This window comes from Anolis carolinensis, chromosome 1, assembly GCF_035594765.1.
Source record: "Anolis carolinensis isolate JA03-04 chromosome 1, rAnoCar3.1.pri, whole genome shotgun sequence".
Lineage (NCBI taxonomy): Eukaryota > Metazoa > Chordata > Lepidosauria > Squamata > Dactyloidae > Anolis > Anolis carolinensis.
Window position 1 is genome coordinate 89,163,822 of NC_085841.1, and position 18,989 is coordinate 89,182,810.

Below are 18,989 nucleotides of genomic sequence, written 5' to 3' on the forward strand. Positions count from 1 at the left end.
GCACAGAATTGAGATGCTGGAATATGGCAATTCAATAATGATCTAGAAATGTTTAGACATATATACCCCTGCCTCTGGAATAACCACATGAATTAATAGTGGTTGTGTCAAAAACACCTCTCACACCTCATGTAGAATACCCATACTTGAACAGAAAGCCAAATATACAAAACCTGAGGTAAATATGCCAAACAACAGCTACAACTCATCTTTCAGCTTTTCCACATCAGTTAAAGACTAGCCAAAGTTTATTGTACACTAGCTTGAGTACCCAGTGATGCCCGGGTTATTTGAAAAGGGCCTTTGTTTTTGGGTGTGAGGTCATATCAGTTTGGCAATATGGGGTCTAATGGATACTTTTTCTTTGCCGTCCACCATCTCATCCTGACCAAAGCCAACCCTTTGGGATCCAAATGTTTCCAGTCTTTCCTTCACTTTCTGTCTCTAAAAGAGAAGAGTAAGGGGAGAAAAAGGGCAGGGAGGGGACTTGTGTAGAACCCCTCCCTTCTGGCCCACCCACACCGCTCTGACAGCCCCCAAGTTAGAAAGTTTGCCCAAGCCTGCCCTCCAGAATGTTCAGTTGCTGATCAATTTCTCTGCTTGCTGTGTGTGTTAAGGGAAAGGCAGTGGGTGGGGTCATGCAAATTCCACACCAATGGAAAGAGAAAGGAACCATGGGAAGTGTCTTTGGTGGAGGAAAATGAAAAAATCCACGAGGAAATTGTCTCCAAATGAAAGCCTTCACTTCAGTATGATGTTTTTGGAGGACATTGGCAGGGCTCTTGGACATGTTCACTGTGTTCTCTATAAACTGCAATGTCCTTCGAGGGAGGGTTCTCCAGCTTAGTGGGAACTATAGCGTGTTTGTGTATGCAGGACTCTTTCTGTGTGAGCAGACACCCATGGCACATACACATTTTCATTTTTATTATGTGTATAGATTTAGGGCACAAGTATCAATCTCTAGGCTTGTGGGCCAAATCCAGCTCACCATGTCATTTTATGTGGTCTTCCAGATCCTGGACTACAACTTCTGTATTGTTCATCATTAGACATGATGACTAGAGTCAATTGTTTTGTGGTACAGAAACATCTGGAAGGCTATAGTTTGTTCTGATTAATCAGATAATAGGGTTTGAATTTTGATACATGCCTTGTGGGTATGATTTCTTACTTTTAAATGTCTTTTAATTTTTCCCCAACCTCAGAACCACAAGTACTGCTGGGTTGCAATTCCCATTATTCCCAGTCTGCATGGTGGATAATCAGTACAGTAGAGTCTCACTTATCCAAGCCTCACTTATCCAAGCCTCCGGATAATTCAAGCCATTTTTGTAGTCAATGTTTTCAATATATCGTGATATTTTGGTGCTGAATTCGTAAATACAGTAATTACAACATAACATTACTGTGTATTGAACTACTTTTTCTGTCAAATTTGTTGTATAACATGAAGTTTTGTTGCTTAATTTGTAAAATCATAACCTAATTTGATGTTTAATGGGCTTTTTCTTAATCCCTCCTTATTATCAAAGATATTCGCTTATCCAAGCTTCTGCCGGCCCATTTAGCTTGGATAAGTGAGACTCTACTGTATATGCCAACATTCATGGAGAAGAGGAAGATAGAACCTGCCTGGAAAAAGGGAAGACCTAAATTGCCACTTAGAAGTAAAGTGTAATATTTATTTATTTATTTGCAGCACCTTTACCCTGCCTTTCTCACCCGAGGGGACTCAAGGCAGCTTACAATAAATAGGCAAAAATTCAATGCCTGCAAACAATACACTAAACAACCGTTCATATAAAAACAACGTAACATTACAGAATAAAAACACATTATACAAAATTTAAAACATAGCCAAATTAAAATCCATTCGTCCAAAATCCTCATACATAAATATTAGTCCAGACCATGTGAAATCAATGTTCTCATTCATTAAAGGTTATGTTAAGCCAGTGGTTCTCAACTTGTGGGTCCCCAGATGTTTTGGCCTTCAACTCCTGTAAACCCTAACTGCTGGTAAACTGGCTGGGATTTCTGGGGGTTGTCAGCCAAAACACCTGGGGACCCACAAGTTGAGAACCACTGTGTTTAGCTAATGTTTTTACACCTAGAGTATGACCCATTACTTAAGTGTATGAGGAACAGGCATCACTCTCAAATACAGGGGCAGAATTCTCCATGGTCTGGGTTGGCATATTAGATCATAATTGGTAATAGCATCGGATATTTCTGAGTGAGGCCACATGCTCACTTCACCCTGTCATTTTTTGCTTCTCTGGTGTCACATATTAGAAGGTGAACTATGAGGTTGGACTGAATGGTTTATGAGCACAATTTTGCCTTTCATGTGGTCAAACATTTCAGTCTACTCACATAGGAATTTGAAGAAACTCTTAGATAACCGAGAAAAGAATTTCAGCTGTAGCTAACATAAAGGCTTCAATTTTACACATTCCTGCTGGAGAGTAAGCAGCATTTAACGCAGTGAGGCTGAGGGCATAGGAGCAGTTATTTTTAAAATACTTTACTGCTTCATTTATTTTTTTCAAAAGGAATGCTATAAACCATTGGCAAGAGAAAGGCAAAAACAATTTCACTTCTTTCTATATTACAGATGAAACACACAAAAATTGCTTCGAGTAATTTAAGGTGTATGTACATTGTAGCATTAGTCTGTCACTACTTTAACTGCATGACTCAATGATATGGGATCACAGGAGTTGTAGTTTGGTGAGGCAACACTCAGTCCAATACATTGCAATGGAAGACCTAGACATTCCTATAGAGGTGCTCTCCCTAGAAGTCTCTTAATCCTTCTGCATGACATGAGATTCACTTGTGCATAGCAGCACATATAAGAAGCACAAGCAATTTGTGATATACCAGCAATCTTTGCTGTCATTTTGCTACCTGATGTGAGGACATTTCAGTTTTTAAAAGCCATTTCCTTAGAGTTGCTCAAAGTACTTCAGAATGCTTTCAGCCAATCACTAGTTTCAGTTAGGACCATTTTTAAGTGTTAACATTTTATGAACTGCTGTTTTGTGCTGCTTTATTATTCTTATGGAACCCCAATCTGTGTGCCAATCTGAGAGCCAATGCAATTTATAAATTCATAAAATGAAATCACGTATAGAGAAAACAAATCTTCTGTTAAGACATGGCCAAAAACAATTGTAGGAGAGAATAGTCTCACAAACAGGGGAAGACCATTGTTACCATCCTATGTTGTTTGAAACCATACCCATGTTCAGATGCCTGTGTTACGATGCAGAATGCTATGAAGGTGCCCTATTTCATTTCAATAAAGAAAATTGCCCTTTGTAAATAAAGGGTCACTAATACAGGCACTAGGTGTTCCTTGCTCCTCTTCTAGATGATTAACAGATGATATCACAGAATTTATAGTAAAATGGTGTCCCTTATATCAAATGATAAAATCATGATTCGCTCTTTTGGATTTTTTCTTAATATTTTCAACCTATGGATGGTTGAATCCATGAATGTATAAATTCATCGATATGGATGGTTGACTGTATATTTTTATTTTCTGTTTCTAAGTTAAAGTATTGGTTTTTTACCAGTTTGCAAATCTGTGCCTGAGTTGTGATTTTTTTAAATTTTACCATGATTTGTGAAAACTTCAGCTATGAACTTGTTAGTAAATGCATTTTAGAGTTCATTTTGGCAGCTTCAGTCGGTTCTGAGTGTTAAAGGCAGCAATTATTTTAGGAAGACAGGGCTGTTTCTGTTGAAAGGATACTTGCATATTTCCTAGCAGTATGTTCTCGCTGTCATTGAGAGAGGCTTCATGATTGAGTGCTCTCCGTAATGATGACCATAACAGGGAGGTTTTGAGGTGGAGGTGTTAGTTTGTGGGCTACTCACCATCATTGATTCAGAGCAGCAGAGTGAGGACCACAGCAGAATCTCTTTTATATTGCTATTTTGACTGCAAGTGAAAGACTAAAAAGTGTGAATTCTTATACAGCACAGCTATATTTTCAGTGCACTTAAGAAAATTGTGGGGGGATACTAATACTACTGAACAATTCTGCAGAATTAACTTTAGTAAAGAAATTAGTCTGAGTACAACTTGAGATAGCTTACATGTTTTCATCTCTTCTGAACAACTCTGGGGGTTCCAGCTCCCAGTTTATTAAAATGACGAAATGGAGAGGCTGCCTCTATACTGATGAAGAAAATGTCCATTTTGCCAGAGAGGATGAACTCAACAAGGGTCATGATGAAGGAGGAGAGGAAACCACTGGACCAGCTTCCATGGGATTTACAGCACATAGCCAGGACCCAGAGGGCTACAGCCAAGTTCACCTGCAAAATGCCCAGGGCACATTGATCACCACCTGGGAAGCTGGTTGGAATGTAACCAATGCCATTCAGGTAATCTAGTGCTCCATAATTTATGACATCCACAGTATATTCATCATGTTCTTGAAGTGTATCCATTTCACAGCATTCTGAATATTTCCAGTTTATAATCAAAGTATAAAATGGTGAGCTGAATATAATAGGCAATTCTTAAACTGCTACTGAATGTTGCATTTTTGTATTTACTAATATTTATTTCTTCTTAATCTTCTTTTTCTTCACTTACCTAGCAATCTCCCATTGTCATTCATAAAACTTGAGCTGTGTTCCTGTCTCATTTGCTTGTGTTACTCTGTAATGTACTATGTAAACAGTTGACCTGTGGTAGTTTATTAATGAAGCTAACATGGTATAGTGGTTTGAGTCTTGGACTATGACCCTAGAGACCAGGGTTCGAATCCCTATTTGGCCATGGAATGTCCTGAATGATCTTGGGCAAGTGGCATCCTCTCCATCTCAGAGGAAGGCAATAGCAAGCCTCTTCTGAACAAATCTTGCCAAGCAAAGTCTGTAATAGGCACACCTTAGAGACATTATTGGTCGCATATGATCTGAAGGCACACAACAACAACAACAACAACAACAACAACAACAACAACAACAACAACAACAACAAGCTTATAAATTAATCTCTCCTCTGTATAAATGCAACTTGTGGTTTTATAATTTTATTACTGGAGTTAAGAAGAGCATTAAAACACAAGGCATACCTAACAATTGACATTCATGAATTCATGATAATTAACTTTCATTATACTTGTATTTAGTCAGGAATAGAACATTTTTGTACTTGTGTATGTTTGTAGTGCTGCCATAGCTAGACAACTGACAAAAGAGAAATAGAAGTGGTCTGGCAGCATTTACAGTTTGGAGAATATACCACTTGCAGCTTTTAATAAGTTTCTAAACATGGAAAGAAAACATAAAGGTAAATACTCACATGCTTCTTTACTCTTAAATTCCATAGTCTTTGAAAGCAATAACAGGTTGTGTTTCTTTTGATATTTCATTGACGTTGAAAAAAAATTATATTTAGTTGAAAGACTGTCCAATGCAGTAAAAAAAGAAGCTGCTCAATGAAACATATCCTGGCTGTAAAAACTGTAGTTGTAATCAAAGAATTTTAGTTTACTGCTGCATCTGCAGTTTACTGCTATATCTGGAAGTTTCTTAATTAATTTTAGCTGTTTACAAGTAAAGTTTTAATTCATAATGTGTACATACGCCAATAGCAAATAGAAAGAAAAGATTCAGAAAACATTGGGATAATTTAGTTTGCTGTGTATTTCTTTGAGAGTATCATTTACTAGTATTGTATTGAATGAAAATGTAGGTTCATTCCATGGTCTGAATATTTTGGAGCTAACATGTCAAGTATTAATTTTTTTTACAAGATAGCATACCTTACCGTTATTGGATGAATATCATTGGTCCATGCCAGTATACAATTCAGTACTTTGTTTGGAAAATGGTTTCTCAGAACTAAGGAAAATTTGCTTGCAGATAATCACAGATAGAACTAAGCTGCGGAGGAATTATGAAATAAATATATGTCAAATTCTTCCAACTATCCTGCAATGTTGGAGAATTGGTAAGATTTCACCATTAGTTTCTGAAACCAAAATATGATTAGTGTTGGCTAGTGAATACAATGGTAAGAAGTCAAGTCCATATTAGGATATTCATGCTGTTGTCAGGTAGAAATAATCCTTCAGGTGTACAACAGTAGTTGAAGGGTCACAGGTGTCAGTTTACTTACAACAGGTGATTTCAAACTCTCTTTGTGTGCTTGGGAAACAAAGAGAATCTCTTAGAAGACTTCTTCCAAGGGTGTGTAAGGGGACCGCTAGAATTGATAACCTGATATCCACAAGAATCCACAAGAGGGGTCTAGCCATCCAGGCTTATGACTACTAAATAAATGTGTAGATGTATTAGCTAGCCAATACATAACTTCTAAATTGAGAAACACTGGGTGCCTGAAACTCAAGAGACTGCCCTGAGCGTTGCAATGAGGAGGAAAATTCAGAACAGTCAGCTCAAGGGTTTATCTCACCATGATATTCATTATGAAGTGAGTCCAAATCTTTCATATGTTGTCAGTCTGGTTCATATAGAGCGACAGGACAGCCAGTTCAGGAGCACCCCAGGCCTTGAGATTTTGGAGCCAAAATCTGAGATGTAAGGATGGGCCCCGGCAATGTCATGGAGGGTGGGCTCCAGTGATGTAATTAAGAAAGATACCTTAGGCATCAACCAGTTGCTCAGAATCTCTCATTCAAATCAAAAATATATACCCAATTTGACAAGTGAGAAAATATTTTTCTGGTTGGAAACTACAGCCAGAATTCAGTAAGGGGCTTCTCGAGTGGACGTGTCTGAAACAGAATTGTGCAGTTTTGCAATGTCTATATTCAATAAGGGGCTGCTGGATGCTAACGTGCAGGTTGCATACACTGTGGTTTGTAATGCAGTTTGACACCACTTTAACTGCCATGACTCAATGTTATGGAATTCTGGAATTTGTAATTTGGTGAGGCACCAGCACTTTTTGATAGAGAAGGCTAAATATCTTCTAAAACTGCAACTCTCATGATTCCATAGCATTGAGCCATGGCAGTTAAGGTGATATCAAACTGCATTAATTCAAAAGCATAGATGCTTTTGCAGAGGAGTCAGCAAAGTGACCAATGCACAACAGGACCTATGAACATTGGGACACCAGCTAGGCCGCAGTGGTTCTCAACCTGTGGGTCCTCAGATGTTTTGTCCTTCAACTCCCAGAAATCCCAACAGCTGGTAAACTGACTGGGATTTCTGGGAGTTGTAGGCCAAAACACCTGGGGAACCACAGGTTGAGAACCACTGAGTTAGGGAGTAAGAATGTGCATTGGTAGACACTCTTCTTGGTGCCTGATACACAAATTTGTAATTCACTAGGGACCTCATCACATTAAGGGTGGGATTCACCACATATTGTGGTGAATCTGGTGGGACCTGGTGTGGGGTGTGGGGAATCTGTCGCCCTGCACCCCGCTTCACACGGCTTCCCCCTCACCCCATCCCACAGGGGGAAGTGTCTGCTGCCCAGCTTCTCCCTGTTGTTGACTATGTAACACGGAAATCCTTCTGTGTTGTCGTGGTGGCCGCTTACCGCGCTCCCACTTGACTTGCAGCACAGAGCCACGCCAGAAGCAGATCAGTGTTGTGGAATGGGAGCTGGAGGGCTCCATGCTGTAAGTGAAGTAGAAGCATCATACAACATGCAATTTTGCCTGTCTGATGAGGCTGTCTGAGAGTTCTATAGTACTTCTTCTGTGAAGCTAAGTACAGGTTGCGTATCCTTTATCCAAAATGCTTGAGACCCAAAGTGTTTTGTATTTTCTATTTTGAGGTAGGGTGGGGGTTGAAATACTTGTGTTTGCATATATGTACATACTGTAATTGGAAATCTTGGAGATGGGACCCATCTCTAAGCACACACTTCATTTGTGTTTCTTATACACCTTACATACATAGCCTGAAAGTAATGTTATACATTTTAATGTGCATGAAACGTAGATCATGTACTTTGAATAATCAGAAATCAAATATGTCATTATCTCAGCCACCAATGTGGACAATTTTGGATTTTGAGGTATTTTGATTTTAGGATTCCAGATAAGAAATATTCAATCTGTTTGTGTAAAATTAAGATAAGTAGAGAATGGCATAGAATCATAGCCTGTGTTTTTCAGGCTTTGAATTGAAAAAAAGAAAGAAAGAAAAACAACCCAAATTTTCACAGCTCTGTTTATAACACCTTTCAATAACTGCTTTTAAGAACACATAAAAGCTGTAATCTAAACAAATAAAGTTTCCCAAGTTGTGCATTGAAATGGAAAAAACAAGCATAATTTTCCCAGCTCTGTTTTTAATACTTTTGTAGCCAATGATTTTTATACAGAGGAGTTGTTGCACAACTGAAAGTTTGTTTTCATTAAAAAGGGAAGATTTCCAAACTCTGCTTTTCAACAGATATCTTTTCTTTTGACAATTGTTTTAAATAGGTTGTAGAATTCTTCACCAGCCCCCAAATAAACTATAATAATGCTATTGAAAATCAACATGTATATTTTAAATTCTAATTTGTCAGGCTGCTTTGAGTCCCCTTTGGGAAGATAAAGCAGGGAATAATAATAATAATAATAATAATAATAATAATAATAATAATAATAACAATAATAATAATAATAATAATATCTGGGATATATGGAGGAGGAATGAGGAGGAGAATTGACCAACATTTGAATAGATGTCTGTTCAGAAATAAAAACCTTTATGCTTAATATGTCTTAGGATTTTAAAATGGTATTTTATTTATTTATCATGTGAGAAGCGAATTGAGAATACAGTTATAATGCATAGGAAAGATTGCAAACAATTTTTTAAAAATGGTGAGAACATAATTTATCCTAGTTATGTGTCAAGGTTTTCTTTGTAGTGGGTGAGAGGAGAAAGCATGATGGTGACACAGGGGAAAGGAAGAAATAAGATAATGGAATACAGGGAGAGGAAGTGAGGGTAGGAAGAAATGTAAGATGACAGAAATAAAGGGAAGGGATTGGGAAAAATGGAGAAGCCACAAATAACTGGAAACGTTGTGCAGGGAGAGGAGAAAAGGGGATGGCATGAAGACTATGGAAGAAGGGAGAAAACAAGTGCAACAACTAGTTTTTAGGGGCTAGTGAATGAGAAGGGGAAGATAAATGGAGGCAGGAGGTGTGGGGGAAGAAGAAGAAACAGATAAAAGTGATGTTATGAATTAAAGTGACAGAATAAAATGCCAAAACAGAGCTGAAGGAATACATTCAAACCATGCTTGTTTTTTTTGTTTTGTTTTTTTACTAAAATTATACAATATGATACATGTATAACACATAGTATGGAAGGAAATTATACCGTATCTTCAACCATTTAGAAATGGGGACATTAATAATAACAGAACAAAAACACCCTGGACCTTCCACAAACATATAAACCTCCCTTGCTTAGTTTCCAATATACCTCACAACCTCTGAGGATACCTGCCATAGATGTGGGTGAAACATCAGGAGATAATGCTTCTGGAACATGGCCATACAGCCCAGAAAACACACAACAACCCCAAAACAACAAAACTTCTCTGCAATATATTATTTGGAGCATCATATTCATCCACTGTTGTGGCAGCAAATATTGAAGCAGGATAGTCCACACATGAATTACTTCTTTCCATTGAGCATGGGAGGGAGGAGAAGAGCAGGTGTCCAGGTAGGGCCTCTACCGCAGCTGCCCTGAAGCATCCCACAGCAGATGAAGCCAACACCACATAATAATTTTATTTTTAAAATGGCATTCTCACACTGAAATCCCGCCTGACATCTTGAGGTTTGGAAGAGGAGCCAGACTCTGAGACTAATGAGCAGGTTGTGGGAATTTAGGGTGCATCTACACTCTAGAATTAATGAAGTTTGACGTGGCTCAGTGGTATCCAATCATGAAAGTTGTAGTTTTACAAGGTCTTTCTCCCTGGCTACTAAATAATGCTGATAACCATGGTAGTTAAAGTGGTGCTAAACTGCATTAATTCTAATGCACTCCCATATGTTTACCCTACAATGAGGGCTCTCTACTGCTATCACAATTGTTTCTTTGTGGGAACATTATGATACAGGGGAAAAAGTGTGACATTTCTCATGGAAACTAATACTCAATGTCATCTGCAACTTTCTAAACATACTGCAGATGACATTGACCAACAACCCAGGGCATTTTTAGGAAAGAACAGTAAAGGGGTGTTTGTGTGTAGAAATCTCATGGGTCATGGAAGGTTTTTATTAGAAATTCTGGAGATCATTAGATCCCATCAGTTGCCCAGAGCCATCACTGAGAATACAACAAGAGCTCTAACGTTGTATTGAGATGAACCATTTGTGTTGCTGTTGTTTAGAAAAATGGATTGCCCATTCTAAATCAAGCTCAGCAGACCATGCTCTTAAAGCAGGGGCTCTCAACCTATGGGTCCCCATGTGTTTTGGCCTCCAACTCCCAGAAATCCCAGCCAGTTTAACAGCTGTTAGGATTTTTGGGAATTGAAGGCCAAAACATCTGGGGACCCATAGGTTGAGAACCACTGCCTTAAAGACACAAGCTTTTCTCTAAGTTATGACCTTAAATGTAAAAAAAAATCAACCCTTCTTTTACATCTGTGGGGCCTGTTTGAGTGAGATGCAATTGAATAAATGGATCTATTTTCGAAAGCTTTCATTTCATTGTTATACCACAAATGCTAGGCTGAGTCTTGGTCCTTGGAGTACAGGTTTGAAGGTTATATCCTGGTGAAGTCTTTCTCATATTAAACCTTGATAGCCATGCTTACATTATGACATTATGATTGTCTCGCTAGTTTTGTGCTCATCAATATGAAGAATAGTGAGAGGACCAAGTGAGGGGGAATGTCCATATCACAGCAGGCTGGTCCTCCTCTCTACTCTGAACGATAGTCCTAGGGTCAGAGATGACAGGCAGCAAATTAAAAGCGGAGGCCTTTTCGTCTTGCCCCGGCTGGCTCCATGTCAGTTCTAATGTTTATGTCTATTCTGTGACAAGAATGACAATATTGTCATAGAATGAAACTGTAGGTTGAGTGCCCTTCATTTCTTCATGGGAGATAATGTGGAAACCTAGCCAGCAGCAGCTTCCATATTATCTTCCCTTCCCTTCTGAGCATAGTATGTTTATCACATGTTCAATTTTTGTACACATTATTCAGTTTATGAGCATGAAGACCTGTTATCAAAAGCACACCAATACCACCACCGCCACCACAATATTTTGGTGATGATGGTACAGCTGTTGTACACTATAATCTTTATGTGTACACAAACACACAACGGACTACATGCTTGTTCCATTAGGAATAAGCATTATTTCCCATTCTGTTAGGTTACAATCTTGTTGTTTTTAAATTGTATAGTTTTTTTCCTGCAGGATGAACATTATTTTCCCCTAGGTCTTCATTTATGGAATTCTGTTTTTTCTTTCTTTTGAAAGCAGTGACAAATATGGGGTGATGATAGAAAAGCCTGTATGAAATAATAATGAATTGGAACTTTGCAGACCTCAGAAGAATGATTAAAGCAATCAGAATCCTCTTTACTGGTAGAAACTGAGTGTTACAAATGAGAATGACACAGTTGTTTTGCCCTACCCGGAGGAAAGGGCAACAGTGTTTTGCATAGCAATTAGAGGTAGCAGTTTCAAGTTACATTTGAAATCTGTTCTCCTCCCCCCCCCCCCAAAAAAAAAAAACTGTTATAAAAATTAAATTGGAAAAGTTTTATAATCAGGATTGTGTGGGAAGTAAAAGTGAGAAAGGTGTATTACTTTGGGGTCCATACGGAATAAAAAGGCATTCCAATTATATTCAAAATTGAGTACAAATATTTCTAGTAAACACGTTCTCTCCTCAACTGAATTGGATGAAATGTTGATAGCAGCATAGTTTATTACATTTTCTTTCCCAACATTTACATTTTTGGGGTGAAGGGTGGGGTGGAATTACAAAGAGAATTCTGCCTTTTTATTACTCACTTCCTTCAGTGGTCTATGGCACTGAAATTGTAGGTCATTGGTATGGGAGATCACAGCAAATGAATATGGTAAATGTTGTTGTTGTTTATGGTAATTGTGTAGTGCTAGATATAATAAAATTTCTAATTTCAGTGGAAAGCACTAGTTGATTACTTATGCAGACTAGTTGTAGGACTTAATTAAGAGATCATTGCTTGGTAATGGATGTGGCTAAAAGCTACGTGTCACATCTCCATAGCACCCACCAGTAAGAATGAAGGCAAAGGAGAGTGGATTAAAATAATTTATATCATTCAGTATTTCACAGGTGAAAACTAGGGCAAGTCAAATTAACGTGCAGTAAAAATGGCAAATATTATTAATAAAGAAAGAACAAACAAATTAGAAAAATGTAGGAATTTGTTTCCATAGGAGGCATTTGTGACAGTTAAAGTGGGGATGCACTATCATGCAGATGTGTAATTGTGTAGTGCTAAATAGGCCTATGTTCCAAATCACAAAGGTTCTTGTATCTTCAATATTCTTCTCCTTGGTATTTCCTAACTCTCAGGTATTGTGCCTCATTTTCCAAATAGTTTCAAATATCTTTTCGCATTCCTACTGATATAAGGAGCCCCTGATGGCGCAGCGGGTTAAACTGTTGAGCTGCTGAACTTGCTGACTGAAAAGTTGGTGGTTCGAATCCAGGGAGCGGGGTAAGCTCCTGCTGTTAGCCCCATCTTCTGCCAACCTGGCAGTTCAAAACATGCAAATGTGAGTAGATCAATAGGTACCACTCCGGCAGGAAGGTAATGGCGCTACATGCAGTCATGCCAGCCACATGACCTTGGAGGTGTCTATGGACAATGCCAGCTCTCCAGCTTAGAAATGGAGATGAGCACCAACCCCCAGAGTTAGACACGACTAGACTTAATGTCAGGGGAATACCTTTACCTTTACCTACTGATATAAAGAGCTTCAGGACAATATTTTGGAAGACTTTTGACCTTCAGTGAGTTTGCTCAAAGTCTGAGAGGGTGATAGCTCTTCTTTTCTCTAGGCCAATAGTTCCCAACCCCAGGTGTTTTGGACTTCAACTCCCAGGACTTCAACTCCCAGGAATCCCAGCTGATTTACCAGCTGTTAGGAATTATGGGAACTGAAGTCCAAAACATCTGGAAGACCAAAGGTTGGGAAGCACTGCTCTGGGCTATAAAACTAAAGCAAGATGATGCTTGAGAACCCTGTCCCTCAAAGCCTCAGCTACAGATTGGCCAGGAGGTGTGTCCTCATGTTAGCAAACTAAATTGCACTGACAGTGGCAGCTCCATAGAGCCCAAAAGCTGGGAAGATTTATGCTGGCAAAAAATAAAACAAAGTAATGTGTGTTTTTAAAAAATTTTTATTAAAAAAATGGGAAAGCAGGGGAAATTATACAGTCACTTGAGACTTCTACCTACTCCAACATTCACTTGCACCTCCCCCCGTCCTTACCCCCATCTCTGTTCGGGCCATAAATATGCATTGTGATATGTCCAAAATACTTTTATTTAACTAGGGGAAATATCACCCAAAGTAACCAAATAACATCATTTCCAGCTCCCCAAATGGGACTGGGACAGACTGGGAGGCTGTGTTGTGGCCCTCTAGATCAGTGGTTCTCAATCTGAGTCCCCAGGTGTTTTGGCCTACAACTCCCAGGCAGTTTACCAGTTGCTAGGATTTCTGGGAGTTGAAGGCCAAAACCACTGCTCTAGACTTTTGGATCTGCCTATCATTGATGGAAAGACTAACACATTAGGTTTTTTTTTCTTTAAAAAGTTATCTCTCCTATCATGAGCAGAACTTCCTCTTCCACTTTCTTCTCCTTGCATTCTCTGACACTTGCAATCTCTATTGATCTATCTGTCAATCTATTAGAGTACATGCAATGGTTAGAGATCTTGATTTAAGGAGGAAACACGCCAATGGCTTGGAGAAAGAAACTAAGCTTTATTGTAGAAACTCCATTCTAAAATAGGACACTAGTAACTCAAGGTGCTAATCTAACCTAGCTACATCTTGAAAAGTCAATAAAGAATTCATGGGAAGAAGAAGAGTATTAGTCCCTAAGAGTATCAGTCTACATCATAGAGGGGTTGGGAGACATAAGCATAGAGGGAGGATATCAGGTCGCTCAAACTATCTAATCCTATTAGTACTGTGCATTGTAAGGCATTCTTCACTCTTGATTGCTAAGCGTAGTTCATTTTCCAACACTATATTTATTTATTCCCCATTCAGCTACAAGGGCTACCAGAATAGTTTACAAATTTTTAATTTGTCAGCTTCCTGCCTTTAAGTCTAAAATCTAAACAAATCAGGATGCTCAAGAGAAAGGGAATAGCAGTTAGGAGGGGGTTAAGTCCAGCAGACTTGTCCATTCTTCCCTCACTCTGAGATCAGGGCAGTGGACATACAGGCCAGGAATTTAATGGGGAGAGAGGGTTGCCTTAAAATCTATTCATGTTCTATCAGCTTCCTTGCAAGCATTCGGAAAGACCCGGCTTTGTGGGAACTGATACAGAATCCTATGAACAAGCTGAAATATACTTTGTGTGAGTAGGAGAAAAAAGAGTCAGTTGGTTTCCACACAATTGTCCATGTGGCCATGCATTTAAAGAGGTCTGGGCATATTTGTTTGCTGGTATCCCAAACCTCCACTTCCACTTTCCACTTCCACTTTTTCACTTTGACCAACCAGGTTGTTTGTTTGTTTTGTTTTTTTTAAATTGTGTGGAACCTGAAAGGTACAACAATTAGTACATAACACGGATGTAAGAATCCAGCCTCATGTTCCTCCCTACTCACTAGTTTAAGCTGTAATCCCATTAATAAAATTAAAACAGTATCCTGTGAAGGTATTATCATGCTGTAAGTGTTATGCTTCAGGAAGCAGGGAGGTACATTTTAATCCCTTTGTACAACCCCCTCCAGATTTTTTTAAAGGTTATGCACCCAGATTTTTCTCCTTCTGTTCAACAGGAACTACAAAGCTTTCAAGGCAGACCTCAAATATCTCACATGGTGGTTCATGTAGCTATCTTTTATGTAGTTATTCTTAGCAACAGTAGCTAAGTCACTGCAGTACATAATGGCATGGCACCAAAATATTTCTGGCTTTTGATATTTCTTATCATATTGGTAGGTGCCTTATGCTCACTGAAAAGACATAGCCTTTTTAAATGCTTTTAAATTGTTGTGTGTACACCCTATTTATTTATTTTGAACTATAATCATATGTTTTTAATTTTCTTTAAAATGTAAACATGTACTTTAAGGACTTCATCCCACTGAACAGGTTAAGTGTTTGGGAGAGTAGGTTTACCATTCAGCTTAGACAAACTCCATTTTGAAATTAATAGATCACATAATTTACCCTTTTGTATGGAGTTTAATGCTTTTAATTGTTTTAAAATTGAATTTTAATATTTTATTTTATTAAATTGGTTGTTTTTGTACTCTGTTTTAAAGGCATTTAATTGCTGCCATGTTGAGTCCCCTCCGGGGTTGAGAAAGGTGGGGTGAAAGTATTGTAAATAAATAAATGAATAAATAAATAAAGAAGCAGTCTGCAATCACTTTGAAAAGAATGCTGTGATTACTAAAAAGTCAACATGGTCATGCCAGACTAATCTTATCTCTTTTTAAAATAGAGTCACAAGCTTGGTAGAGGCAGGAAATGTAACATATCTTGATTTCAGTAAGGCCTTCAACAAGGTCCTCCATGACCTTCTTGCAAGCAAATTACAGTAGAGTCTCACTTATCCAAGCTAAATGGGCCGGCAGAAGCTTGGATAAGCGAATATCTTGGATAATAAGGAGGAATTAAGGAAAAGCCTATTAAACATCAAATTAGGTTATGATTTTACAAATTAAGCACCAAAACATCATGTTATACAACGAATTTGCCAGAAAAAGTAGTTCAGTATGCAATAATGTTATGTTGTAATTACTGTATTTACGAATTTAGCACCAAAATATCATGATATATTGAAAACATTGACTACAAAAATGGCTTGGATAATCCAGAAGCTTGGATAAGCGAGGCTTGGATAAGTGAGACTCTACTGTAGTCAAATGTGGGCTAAACAATGCTACTGTTAGATGGATCTGTAATTGGTTAAGTGACTGAACCCAAAGAGTGCTCACCAATGGTTCCACTTCATCCTGGAAAGAAGTGACCAGTGGAGTGCCGCAGGGTTCAGTACTGGGCCCAGTACTGTTTGATACCTTTATTAATGATTTAGATGAATGTTAGGAGGACATGCTTATCAAGATGAAGATGATGAAAATGATGATGATGATTTATTGTTATTCCACTTTTCTCCCATTGGTGGGATTCAAAGCGGCATTCAATGGTTTGCAGATGGCACCAAATTAGGAGGGATAGCAAATATTCCAGAGGACAGGATTAGAATTCAAAATGTCCTTGACAGATTAGTGAGATGGGCCAAAACTAACAAACTGAATTTCAACAAGAAAATGTAGGCAGAAAAAAATGAAATGCAAAGATACAGGATGGGTGACACCTGGCTCGATAACAGTATGTCTGAAAAAGATATTGGAATCTTTTTGGAAAGTTGAACATGAGCCAACTGTGTGATGCAGCAGCTTAAAAAGCCAATGGGATTTTGGGCTGTACCAAAGGAGTATAGTGTCTAGACAAGGGAAGTCATGGTGCTTCTTAGATCTTACCTGGAATACTATGTCCAGTTTTGGGCACCACAGTTTAAAAGAGATATAGACACAAGCTGGAGGGTGTCCAGAAGAGGGCAACTAAAATAATCAAGGGTCTGGAGACCATGCCCTATGAGGATGTCTTAAAGAACTGGGTCTGTTTAGCCTGCAGAAGAGAAGGCTGAGACAATACATTATAGCTATGTATAAATATGTGAAATGATATAAGGAAGAGGGAGCAGGCTTGATTTCTGCTGCCCTGGAAACTAGGACTCAGAGCAATGGGTTCAAATTACAGGAAAGAAGATTCCACCTGAACATTAGGAAGAACTTCCTGACTGTAAGAGCTGTTCAGCAGTGGAACTCTCTGCTTCAGAGTGTGGTGGAAGCTCCTTCCTTGGAAGCTTTTAACAGAAGTTAGATGGCTATCTGTCAGGGGCATTTTGATTGTGCTTTTCCTACATGGCAGGGAGTTGGACGAGGTGACCCATGTGGTCTCTTCCAACTCTTTGATTCTATGAGTTTATGAGTCTATGATTCTATAAAATCACTAAAATATATTAAAATACATAAACATCTGTCAGCATCCTCTGTTTCAGTCTTTAAAGTGTATTATTCTTTAAAAGCCTACCTGATCTTGCAATGGTGGTGGGACTGAGAGAGGTGCCTCTCCCGAGGATCTCAGGGCCCAGGCAGATTTGTACTGGAAGATGTGGTTTACTAAATTGCCTCAACCTGAGCCATATAGGGCTTTAAAGGTCATGTCCAGCACTTTGAAATATGCCTGGAAATATACTGGCAGCCACTGGAGCTGTTGCAGCAGGGAGGTTGTGAGTTTCCTTTACTCAGCCCTGGTTAACAATTTGGCTGTAGCTCTTTGGACCAGCAGACATTTCCGAACACTCTTGAATAGTAGTAGCCCATTACAGTAATCCAAATGGTATATAATAAAGGTATGTATCACCATTGCTTGATCGGGTGTCTCAAGGAATGGGCACAGCTGACCAGGGGTGGTTCACCCATAAGGCAAACTAGGCAGTTGCCTGTGGTGCCATTTTGGAGCTCCCGTGTGTGCGCACCCCCCCCCATGCGCACGCGCACACACCCCCGTGCCTCCTTCTCCCAGGTAGCTTCACGGGACTGCGCCGCCCACCCAAAGGAGGGGCTTTCTGCTGCAAGACTGAGTGACGGATGCACGCTGGTGGCGCGAGCAATCACAGTACGGGTGGGCGGTGCTGCAGAAGCGTCCTGTGAAGCTTCCTGGAAAGGCGGGATTTGCCTTTCCAGGAAGCTTCACGGGAACGCTTCTGTAGCACTGGGCCTTCCGGCCAGCGTGGGCCCACCTTCCGGCCGGCGTGGAAAGCTGTATCCCGCCAGAAGCAATGGTGTGCGCGGTCTCCAGGAGGCTGCCTGCTGCTGGTTGAAGCTTCCAGAAGCTGCCTTTCGGAGCACACCCGGGAGGTGCTCTAGGATATTTTGATTATTTTAATTTTAAATGCTTTAAGGGATTTTAATTGACTGGTGTGTTTAATTATATTTTAATAGTTGTGTGCTGTGGGTTTAAAACTGCACTGTTTTTTTAAGTGTTGTGAGGCACTTTGCATCTCAGTCGAGATAAGAGCAGGTTGATGATAACAATAGCAGAGTCCCAGGACTGAGAAAACAGTGGACTATACATTTAAATAGATTTTTAATGTTATACACACATATAGATATATATTCAAAATCCAAAAGGTGACCCTCCATCACATTCCTTCCCCTTGATCTTAAGTGCATCATCCCCTTATTGCCCCAATTTGCAATACAGAGTAAATCACAATGGCCTACTTAGTAAGGGAGTTGTGTGAATGCCAAAATGCAATTGTCCTTCTGCCATTGTGGGTTTGATTGTTTGTTTATTTGTTTGTTGCAGATTTGATCATTTACAGATTGAATTAAAATGTTTCCTCTAGCAATTTGTAGGTCCTCTAAGGCCAACTTCCTCCTATGATGCTCTCTGTCCTGGATGCTGGTGGTATACAAATGGTTTTATATGTTTTATGGATTTAATTGGAATTGGGTTGTTGTGAGTTTTCCGGGCTGTCTGGCCATTCCAGAAGCATTATCTTGTGACGTTTTGCCCACATCTATGGCAGGCATCCTCAGAGGTTGTGAGGTCTGTTGGAAACTTGGCAAGTGGGGTTTGTATATCTGTGCAATAATGTCCAGGTTGGGAGAAAGAGCTCTTGTCTGTTTGAGACTAGTGTGAATGTTGCAATTGGCCAGCTTGATTAGCATTTAAT

The 18,989-nt window shown here is 39.2% G+C and overlaps 1 protein-coding gene across 1 annotated transcript in view; it reads left to right on the forward strand.

Annotated features, from left to right (window-relative positions):
- Positions 1 to 3,211: 3,211 nt before the first annotated feature.
- Positions 3,212 to 18,989, forward strand: part of LOC100552943 (vesicular inhibitory amino acid transporter) — a 34,851-nt gene continuing 19,073 nt past the window's right edge. Inside the window, exon 1 of the mRNA XM_008118977.3 lies at positions 3,212 to 4,407. Within this exon, the coding sequence (XP_008117184.2) occupies positions 4,117 to 4,407 (291 nt within the window). The 5' untranslated portion in view covers positions 3,212 to 4,116. The remainder of the gene's footprint in view (positions 4,408 to 18,989) is intronic.